Consider the following 11,418-nt stretch of genomic DNA (forward strand, 5'->3'; position numbering starts at 1 on the left):
TTCGGACCGCGCAAAGGAAGAGGCCGCTAGGCGTACCTTCGGTGTACGCGGGGCGTAGTCGTTTACGTTGGGCGTCCGAGATCCTACGCGGGGCATGTAAGGACCACATGTTAACATCTGAATGCGAGACCATGGAGATCAAGCAAGGGTCCGGATCATGCCACGTCATCACCCTTCGCATCAGCCTCGCAAACTCCATTCCCGACTTCTAAAATTTGTAACTTTCGCATACGATCTCCGTTTTCGACGTTCTTTAAGTCCACGCGTAGGTAGAGATGTACTCTACAACTTTCGTTTAGACTCCATCGGCTAATTTTGACTCTTTTTTAAAGTTATATTTTTAACAGGCCGGGAGAAGAAAAGTCTGTTAAAAATTCATAACTTTGTCATTTGACGTTCGTTTTCGTCTGTCTTTTTATCGTTGAGCTCCTATTGACGAGATCTTCAATTCTCGTTTAGGTTGTGTCGATTCAAAAATCGCTCGATCTAAAACTCGAACTCCGGGCTGCACACTCCTATGCCAAATCTTAGAAAATTCATAACTTCCTCATACGAAGTTATATTTGGACGTTCTCTTTATGCACGCTCTCGGTTTAACGCATACCCCGACTATCGTTTAGATAAGGGATGGAAAAAAACCCAAACCTGATGGGGAAACCCAATTCCCAATGTTTTCGGGCCGGGTCGGGTCGCTTTTATCGGGTGTCGGGTCAGGTATCGGGTCCTTATCAAGTATTTTTTCGGGTTCGGGGCAGGGAGTAGGGAGTGCCTACCCCGACCCGACCCGCCCCGAATATATATATATATATATATATATATATATATATATATATATATATATATAATTACACTTCTGCCCCTGGAAGACTAACCCTAAAATCACACATTCACGCTTCTCTTGATCTCTTCTAGGTTCCAGCCGTCTTCATGACAAAATCAAATTTTCACTTTTTCAGCTATTGTCCAATTAGGAGATGATCGGTCGATCGTTTTCAATTTCATCATTCATTTTCATCGAGTACACCATCGTCGATCAATAGGAAGCTATTGCGATCATCGTCATTCGTCCAGCAAGCATCGTCCAACAAGCAGCGTCCTGACTCCTGAAGCTCGTTCCGTTTTATCGAAGACTCAAAGTCTCGAATTGTTCCCTCGTCGGTTTCACAGTTTCACTCGTCTAGTCGTCTATCACGGTCTCACCATTCACCCCTGGCAGCCTCTCCATGTCGTTGTCTCGTTGGAGAATCGTTGGAGAATCGGCAATAGTTGGAGAATCCATGTTAAAATAATGCTTAATTGAACTCTGATGATTTCGAATATGATTGATGATTTCGAACTCTGATGGATTTGAATATGATTTATGAAATTTAAATTTAAATTGAATGGTGAAGTTAAAATTTAAATTCAATGGTGAAGTTAAAGCATCATTTTATAAAATTTAAATTGAATGGTGAAGTTAAAGCAATGTTGGGTGTAGATAGCAAGAATGGCACAAAACATTTACTTGCACATTATAACTGTTGTATACACAAACCTTTTACAGATATTCGCCAATCTATCTTGGTGCAAGAAAAAAAGAAAGTAGATGGTACTACAACGCATGTTTCAAATTATACATTTAATGTTGAAACTTCAAGGAAGGATTTGGCTGAAATGATTATTGTGCATGAGTATCCGCTTTCAATTGTAGAGCATCATGGATTTAGGAAGTTTGTGGGAGGTCTTCAACCTTTGTTTAAGATTCCTTGTCGAAACACCATCTAGGGCGACATCAAAAGTATTTATGATTACGAAAGGGATAAAACTATGAGTTTGTTAGCAAAGAACAAAAGCAGAATTGCAGTTACTACCGATATGTGGACATCTAATCATAAAAAAAGGGTTTATGGCAGTCACACCACATTTTGTAGATCAAAACTGGAACTTGCAAAACAGAATTATGAGGTATATTATACTTATTTAACTACAATTTATACATAATTATTATTTATATGTTAATATTAACATATATATTTATATATTCTTAAACAGGTTTATTTACGTGCCTTGTCCGCATACATCTGATGTTCTTACCGACATACTTTATGTTACTTTGTGTGATTGGAATCTTGATAGGAAAGTGTCAACTCTTACTGTGGATAATTGCACCACAAATGATGCAATTATCATGATATTATTAGAGAAACTTCCTCTAAAATCACTAATGATGAATGGTGATTTGTTTCATATGCGTTGTTGCGCACATATTCTCAATCTTATTGTCCAAGACGGCTTATCTCTCATTAAATTTGAGATTGAGAGAATCAGAGAGAGTGTTGCATTTTTGTCTGCATCACCAAAGAGGGAGCAAAATTTTGTGACAGCAGCAAAATAGTTGGGAATACCATAGTCAAAGAAGTTGATACTTGACTGCAAGACGCGGTGGAACTCTACATTCTTGATGTTGAGTGTTGCTATAAGCTACAAAGAGGTTTTCGATCGGGTAAAGACAAGAGACCCGAAGTATACATGTTTTCCTACAGACCAGGATTGGGAGTTGGCTAGTTATATTTGTGAAAGATTACAGCTTTTTTATGAGGTGACTGTTATGTTCTCTGGTTCAAAGTATCCTACAGCTAATGTTTTTTTCCTTTGATATGTGAGATTGGGTATTCTTTGCGTGAGTGGACGAAATATCCTATTGAGGAGATTAGGGAGATGGCTGACCAAATGGTTTCTAAGTTCAATAAGTATTGGTCTGTAGTTCATGGGATAATGGGAATGGCAGCGGTTTTATATCCAAGATACAAGTTAAAGTTTGTGGAGTTAATTTTGCCTGTGCTTTATGGAGAAGAAAAAGCAAAAATTGAATTTCAAAATTTGGAGGGGTTTGTCAAAACTTTGTTTCAAGAGTACGAGTCAAGTAATACATCTAAAAAAGGAAGAGTGAAGGTATTGTATTCTTCTTATTGTTTATATAATAAATAGAACATTATCTTAAATTATTAACATTTTTATACTAAACGTTAGGTGTTTATGGTGGTTCAGTTCCCGGTTCATCTTCATTTGGTTCTAGTATCTCTTCTGGTCATCGTGTTGGATTCAAAAAGCTCTTATCGGGTATTGCTTCTATTACTAGAGATGATGATGAATCAGGAGGTATGAGTGAGTTGGATAACTACTTGAAGGAGAAATTGTTGCCTAAAGACATGGAAGTTGATTTGATGGCGTGGTGGAAAACAAATGGGATTAAGTACCCAACACTACAAAGGATAGCTAAAGATATATTAGTTAATCCTATTTCCACTGTTGCCTCGGAATCAGCTTTCAGCACTAGTGGAAGATTAGTAAGTACTCATCGTAGTCGAATTCATCCAAAGACATTGGAGGCTTTAATGTGTTCTCAAAGTTGGTTGTTGAATGAAATTCGAGGTAGTATATTATTTTATATTAATTATATGAAATTGTGAATCTTTTTTGCATATTAATAATATTAATTTTATACAGCAACTTGTTCTGAAGAGACCGAGGCATATTGTCGTTCTGTTGAATTTGATTATGATGTGGAAGGGGTAAAACGACACTTCTAAAAATATTAATTTTATATAGTTTCAATGATTTGGTTTGATTTTGAGTTTGTTTAATATTTTGTAGGAAAACACTAAAGAAAGCGGGACAACAAGTTTGGATGATTTTGTTTTATTTTGAGTTTGTTTAAATGTTAAGTGGTAATGTGTTATTGTGATGAATTAGTTTTTCATGTTGTGTACTTGGGTGCTTTGGTTGGTTGGTTGTTGTTACAATATTAGACTATTAGTAATTTCTATTTGGTTAAATGATTTAAGAACTTATTTGGTATTTTAAGCCTATGCAACGTCTTAATTTATCATTCTGTATTTATAGTTTTTCCTTCTTTTTTTTCTGCCATATGTCGGGTTTTAGGGTCGGGTTTTCAGGTAATTATCGGGTTTCGGGTTTAGGGTCGGGTTCGGGGAAAGTTTCAGCCCCGACGGGGCGCCCCGATAAGAAACCCGTCGGGTATCGGGTCGGGGTCGGGTACACACTTAGAAATCGGGTTTGGGTTTGGGAAACCATGCCCCGCCCCGAACCCGCCCCGTTGCCATTCCTAGTTTAGATCGCTAAGGCTAAAAAGCACTTTACCGTAAACTCACTTTTCACGTCACACAGCGTCGTGCCGGTTTTGTCGCGAAACTTCGACAGGTCATAACTTCTTCGTTATAACTCGGATTTCGGCGTTCTTTATATACCCGGAATCCTTGTCACGACCACTACAACTTGCTTCATAGATATCAAGTTTATCTAACATTTTGTTTTTTACGCTTATTTTCATTCGTAGTTTATTATTTCATTATAAACAAATATAAAGCACATAAATTCACATAATTTACATAATACTCAAATAATTCCTTTTTATTACTTCAAAATGAGTTACATTTGTTGACCCTTACTATTACATCATCGCATCAATGCTTAGTCTCGAAAAATGGGCGTTACAATTCTCTCCCCCTTAGGATGATTCCGTCTCGGAATCATCAACAAAACAGGGCTTGTAAAATGACTCCATACATTATCTCTTCATCCTAGGTAATAACTGTAACTTCTGTGTTCCTTCGAATGAGTATCTAACTCTTGGACTTCTTGACTGCAGGCGGTGCTCGATCTTGCACCCGCTCTCTATCTCATGTTGTGTTGGATTAGATGTCTAAGCCCATAACTATTATTGGTATGTACTTGACCTGAGAGTAGCATGGTTCATTTGGGTTGCATATCATCAGGAAAATTTGTTAGGATAGACTCTTGAGAGAAGGTTATATATATGATTTGTTAATATATTATAAGTTATAATATATTAATATGAAATCATATGTTTTAATTAGTATTGATCAAGAATTAATTTGGAATTAATTTTGTGATCAAAAGAGACTAATTAAATCTATGGGGACTAATTATGGTAATTAGTTATATTTATATGTGTTGGGCTTATGATCCATGTTGGACCAAGTTTATGTATGGATACATAAAGAGTTAGGCCACATGAACCATGGATCATAACACCCATGGGTATGGATTTGGGTTATACCCATGACCCTTGGAATCCTACATATAAATATGTTATTTCATAGCCAAAATCACCACTAATGTATTCTTGGAGGATATGGACGGTTTTGGTGTGTATGAATTCTCTCTCAAGTTTAATCCTTTGTCCATGATGTGTTGTGACTTCATTTGAGGCTTCCACATTATTGGGGCTAAGCTCTTATGGCCAAATACATCAAGACTTCAAGCTATATAAAAGGTATGTAACTCTAACTAGTATCTTATATGGTTTATGTCATATGCATGCTAGTTATAGGTTTAATGCCTTGGAAACCATTTGCATGTATAATCAGTGAAAACATAGATCCAAGGTATTTAGGGTTGTATGTGCACCATAGGATGTTGTAGTATACTAAAACCCATCAGTGGTATAAGAGCCAAGGCTTGTTTTCCATTATACTTGATGAAAATTGATGAAAAAATCAATTTTCTGGCTGTCTGGACTATAGACTCGCCGAGTCCACTGATAGACTCGCCGAGTCCATGAACAAATTCATCCTACTCGTTGAATAGGTTCAGACACTCGACGAGTAGGCGGCCCAGAGTGCAGATTTTCGACTTTTAAGGCTGGAATTGGACTAGAATCATTACCCTAAGCTGTTTTTGAACTTATAAACCTGTTTTTGATGTGGTAATGATCATTCTAATCCAATTCAAAAGATAATTGTCAATAGATTCATGTTTTGTATTAGTTTAATGGTTAGGCTAATTACATGAAAATTGTTTGATTTGAATTGTCTTGTTCATATGAGTTTAATCTAGATCATAGTTTTTCTTGACATGCTTATTAGTTGAATTGATGATCTTGGTGTTTTTTAATGGATTCCATAACTTGTCCTCTAGTTATGGAAAACCAAAAGTTTTTGTGTTAAATCTTCATTAAAGCCATATGTTATACAACTTGAAGATTCATTTTCTGATAAATAGTTTGATGAACTCCATAACTTGTCCTCAAGTTATGGGTGTTCAAGAGTCTCTTCATTAAAGTTTTTAAAACCTATATTAAACTCATATGTTATGAAATTGAAATTTTTTTGAATTGTTCAAAACTTGCCCTCAAGTTTTGGAAGTTGTAAAGTTTCCCCCATGAATACTTTAATTCCAAGTTAAACCCTTAGAATTTTAAAAGTTAAAATTCAACCCTTACACTATTATAATATTGATAGTTAATATATATATATATATATATATATATATATATATATATATATATATATATATATATATATATATATATGTATACGAACAAATTCAGTCTTACTGTTAGTAGGCTTCATTCACGAAGCCGGTCTATAAGGGGGGTATAAGGTTACTGCCTATAAAATGACAGTTTAATGGGTGTCCACTCTCACCCACTGCTTCCTTGACTGGTGGAGGGTCGTTAGCCGAACGGGTAGGACAAGGACTATAATTTTCATTAAAAGTATAATGATAAATACTAAGTAACTAAACACTTATAAATTCCCATTTATCTGAAGAATCATAAGGATTGTAAAGTCAGAATGTATGACTCTACTTCAGGTACGTCCACTATCTAACTCTATTAAGTTCCTATTTGGAGATTCTTATTACATGATGTGACAAGGTCACATTTTGATGTTTTGTAGAATCGAAGAAAGGAAGCTTAAAGGAAGAGTAAGCTAATTCTGATCGCGAAGATGGATTTCGATCGCATTGTTCGGTGATCATAATTTTAAGTTGTTGCTTAAGAGTTGGGATAGATTGCCTAGGAATAAATAGCAACATTGTTTTCATATGGATTTGCATTGTAAGGATAAGTTTTTCTGCAAGTTTTAAATAAAAGAAAAGTTTTGATTTTATTTATTTTTAAATATCATTACAATGGCTTTTGTGAAAAATTGTTGTTTATATGATTCCGTTGATAGCAATATTGGAAAATGGATTTGATTCTTTCGTTTATGGTAGTGTCATAATTTACCAAATAAGAAAAGATTCTCATCACCCAAGTTTCAGTTGGATAGAAACTTGGAATCATGCAACTTGCATTGTATTATGAATGAGAATTTTCATCTTTGGGAAATTAAGAGTAATTCCTTGTTCACATGCATATGTGAATCAAGTGAAGGACTAGGAGATCGGGTACACTTGGTTGTGCGCTGATCGGGTCCACCACAAAGAACGATAAGGCTATTTGTCATGATTTACTAATGTTTAGTAAATATGGTTGTGCTTACAAGTTTAAGTATAATTCTGAAACATTGGAAAAGTTTCAATGTATGGCAGGACGAATGAGAAGAATCAAATGAGGCAGAAAGGTAAAAGTTTCTCCAATCTAAAAAGATGGGAGAGTACTTGAGTATCTTTTTTTATGATTATCTTAGTGATTATGAAACCATATCACAATTGATTCTCTAAGGACATCTTAGTGAAATTGTTTGGCTAAGAAGAGGAATCGTGGATTGTTGAAATGGTTAAAATCAAAAGATAAATCATACTTCGTTCCAAAAACGAGTCTTAGAGTAATACTCCAAGATTGTAACTCGAGTGACATAACCTTAAGAAAGGTTTAAAACACTTGTCGAATGTAGAGTAAAATGTTTTCTTACTCTTGTACATTTGAAATTGGTAAGTTGTGATGTTTTGGATAAAACAAAGACCAACTAAGGCCAATTGTGTGAAGTGATTGTCCTGATAAGAATCCGCACTAACTCTTGAATATTTGCTTTGCCAAGGAATGGTTCTTGACAAGAAAATCTTATATGTCAAGAGGTCAGTGGGAGTCTTAAAAGATCTTGAAAAGTTTCAAGAACTAATCAAGAATAAAACCTGTTGTTTATCACTAGCACACGACTTGAGGTTTGTAACCTATCGTGTTGACATATTCTTGTTTTTGTGCCCAATCCAGTTAGGTTGACTATGCATGTGAGTTCTATGAGTTCTCAGTTGTTTTCATAACTACTTGGAAGCAATGGTAGGCCCTTCTGCTGCCAGGTGGCAAGAAGTTAAGATCGAACAAGTTCAGTCCATATGAGTTTGGATTTGTCACTAACCTCCTCTTATGGTTATGTTTTTGACAAATTCACATGGATAGGAACACATACACCATAAAATCTAAGTGTCATAAGGTTTCTCTTCGATTCATGAAAATGATGGTGAGGAAACGCTTTCGCTAAATAGTTTTTAAGTAGATAGCAATTATGATATTTGCATTCTCAAAGTCGTTAGTGGAGCGTGTGTGGTTAATCGGCACACTAACATGGACTTGTGAGAAATGGAAAAGGTCTAAACAATTGAGACTATGATTACGTCATCCCTTTTCATAGTTCTAAAAATTGTTTAGACACACATGTAAGCTATCTAAGGAAAGGTGTATGATTTTGATAAAGTCTTATCAAAGCATCTCGTATCAGAAATCTGAGCTTTGGTAAGAAAGTCAATAAAGTATTGATTTCTAGAAGTCCAGCTGATTTCTGGATACATGTCAAAGCTAGTGGGAGCATAAGTGTTATGCTAATAATTATCATGTTAGTGGGAGCATGATTATTATGCTAAGTTTTGCAAGTTAGCAATGTTAATTATAGAAAACATAAGTTTCAATTTGCAAAGCGGCAGGGATTTGAAAAGTTGTTTTGCTAAAATTAAGGGAGAGGAAATTATACTTCATTTCAAATCTAAAATCTTAGATTGTGAGATTTTAATCAAATTTGGTCATGATTACATTATTTGCATTCTAAAATTCGATTATGATTACGGCATGCCTTTTTTCATAATCTGAATTATGAGAACATGGCAAATAGAAATAGAAATATTATATCAAAAGACGGGTCTAGTATCATGTCTTAATGTAAGACATCATGAATCATGTCCCATATGCTTCAGATATAGGATCGATTACATGTGCTGTAATATTCATCTATTCTAAATTTTTCCAAATGTCTAGGGCATTAAGAGGGAAAAAGTACTAGAATTGGATAGGACTAAAATGATTAAGCAATTGTCGAGGACAATCTGAGGTTTTACCAAAGATTGGTTGCTCATGGACAGTTGGAAGTATAGTGTAAATTTTGGAAGGACCATATTGACATATTCTGAAAGGAGGCAACTCTTGCTCAGAAGTTATAGTCAAAATGGGAATGTGGAAATGTTTCCATAAATGGAAGTTATTCATTAAATCTGTGTAAGATTAGAAAAACTTAAGGCAGGAAGGATGTTCAAAGTAATGTACTTTGAATGTGAGACTTCGGTTCCATGGAATTGCTCTCTATTGGAATACTTTGTAAATGTCTGTTGCCAAGTCTGTGTGAGTTTTGTGCATAGTCATTACAAGAGGATCAATGCATATAAGTTTAGAATCTAACAGATTTCAGTAAATGGCAAAGAATCTTGTATTCTTACATTTGCGGTAAGGATTTGGGATTGTGAAATGAGCATCATTGGAATCATGTTCAATTGGTCTATTTCACAAAGTAAGGATCATAGACAAACATAGTGTGCATACTTGGAGTATGGCATAACTATTGTTTGGACAAACATAATGTGCATGCTTGGAGCATGGCATAAAAGATGTTTTATTTATATTCATAAGTTCTGATAAATCGAAACATTATACAATGAATAATGTGTAATCAATATGGTGATAAATAAAAGGTGTTTTATTTATATTCATAAGTTCTGAGGCCATATTGGATTCGATTATTCTTGTGTTTCACTTTGCATGTTTTGACTTCCCGAATAACTAGGTTATTCAAACTCTCCACAGTCAATCATACTTTGGAAGTAGGTATGAATCAAGACTGTCATAAATTGGGCTTGTAGATGTCTAAAGTGTTTAAACATAGAAAACGTTGCTGCAACATTCATGAGTGCTCCTGGAATGAGATTCGAGTATTGAATTAAACTCACGCTCATTTGAATCACTTCATGGATTTTATCACGAGTGATCATGAGACGATAATATCTTATATTCTTCAAACGGAGATGTGTGAGTTGTAGTTGCGTGTCGGTTGCACATTGACATATGTAAACGCAACCAGTAACTTGGTTGTTATAAAACATATCGTTGTGTGTAATTTGATGAGTAAGTACAAGCGAACATTTATGTCGAAGTTTATACATTCCTTTTACCCTTGGAGGGATAAAAGAGATATCTGTGGGCCCCTCGATGATTTAGTGATGACAAACGTAAGTGCTCGGCTGGGCCTGGACTGATTTGATTTGTTCAATTAGTCAGTCGTCATAAATCAGAAATCGGGAAACAACAAAGGGACAGAGAGAATACTTATAATCCATGTCTCAGTCCATATGATATCTAGAATGGAGGAATATATGATCCCTTATCTAATGGACAAGTCATTGACTGGGTCAGAGTTCGACAGCAGCTTTTAAGAGCTACGATTGCTAGTCGGGATCTTGGATTCATATTTGCAATAATAGTTTTAGATTTATCCAAGTGGGAGACTGTTGGATTAGATGTCTAAGCCCATAACTATTATTGGTATGTACTTGACCCGAGAGTAGCATGCTCCATTTGGGTTGCATATCATCAGGACAATTTGTTAGGATAGACTCTTGAGAGAAGGTTATATATATGATTTGTTAATATATTATAAGTTATAATATATTAATATGAAATCATATGTTTTAATTAGTATTGATCAAGAATTAATTTGGAATTAATTTTGTGATCAAAAGAGACTAATTAAATCTATGGGGACTAATTATGGTAATTAGTTATATTTATATGTGTTGGGCTTATGATCCATGTTGGACCAAGTTTATGTATGGATACATAAAGAGTTGGGCCACATGAACCATGGATCATAACCCCCATGGGTATGGATTTTGGTTATACCCATGACCCTTGGAATCCTACATATAAATATGTTATTTCATAGCCAAAATTACCACTAATGTATTCTTGGAGGATATGGACAGTTTTGGTGTGTATGAATTCTCTCTCAAGTTTCATCCTTTGTCCATGATGTGTTGTGACTTCATTTGAGGCTTCCAAACTATTGGGGCTAAGCTCTTAAGGCCAAATACATCAACACTTCAAGCTACATAAAAGGTATGTAACTCTAACTTGTATCTTATATGGTTTATGTCATATGCATCCTAGTTATAGGTTTAATTCCTTGGAAACCATTTGCATGTATAATCAGTGAAAACATAGATCCAAGGTATTTAGGGTTGTATGTGCACCACAGGATGTTGTAGTATACTAAAACCCATCATGTTGGACTTTCAATCGCGACCTTTTTAGTCACAATCTTGATCCTTACTGGAGACTCCTTCTTATTAACAAACTTTGGATAAGTTCTTTCCTTTGATTACCATAATAGACCGATGGGTCAAGTTCTA

The 11,418-nt window shown here is 35.2% G+C and overlaps 1 protein-coding gene across 1 annotated transcript; it reads left to right on the top strand.

Moving 5' to 3' along the window:
* Nucleotides 1-2,697: 2,697 nt before the first annotated feature.
* Nucleotides 2,698-3,687, top strand: LOC145106237 (zinc finger BED domain-containing protein DAYSLEEPER-like). Its single transcript, XM_079043252.1, has 4 exons — nt 2,698-2,902; nt 3,010-3,411; nt 3,487-3,551; nt 3,634-3,687. The coding sequence occupies exons 1-4, from the start codon at nt 2,698-2,700 to the stop codon at nt 3,685-3,687; spliced, it is 726 nt and encodes a 241-aa protein (XP_078899378.1).
* Nucleotides 3,688-11,418: the final 7,731 nt, after the last annotated feature.

Source organism: Lactuca virosa, chromosome 4, assembly GCF_052849685.1.
Source record: "Lactuca virosa cultivar CGN04683 chromosome 4, Lactuca_virosa_CGN04683_v6, whole genome shotgun sequence".
Lineage (NCBI taxonomy): Eukaryota > Viridiplantae > Streptophyta > Magnoliopsida > Asterales > Asteraceae > Lactuca > Lactuca virosa.

Bases quoted from the DNA above. Each gene is read 5' to 3' on its own strand.
- LOC145106237 (XM_079043252.1), top strand. From the start codon at position 2,698: ATGGCTGACCAAATGGTTTCTAAGTTCAATAAGTATTGGTCTGTAGTT. The intron at 2,903-3,009 runs GTAATACATCTA...ACTAAACGTTAG, and splicing joins GTTTCAAGAGTACGAGTCAA to GTGTTTATGGTGGTTCAGTT. The intron at 3,412-3,486 runs GTAGTATATTAT...AATTTTATACAG, and splicing joins GTTGTTGAATGAAATTCGAG to CAACTTGTTCTGAAGAGACC.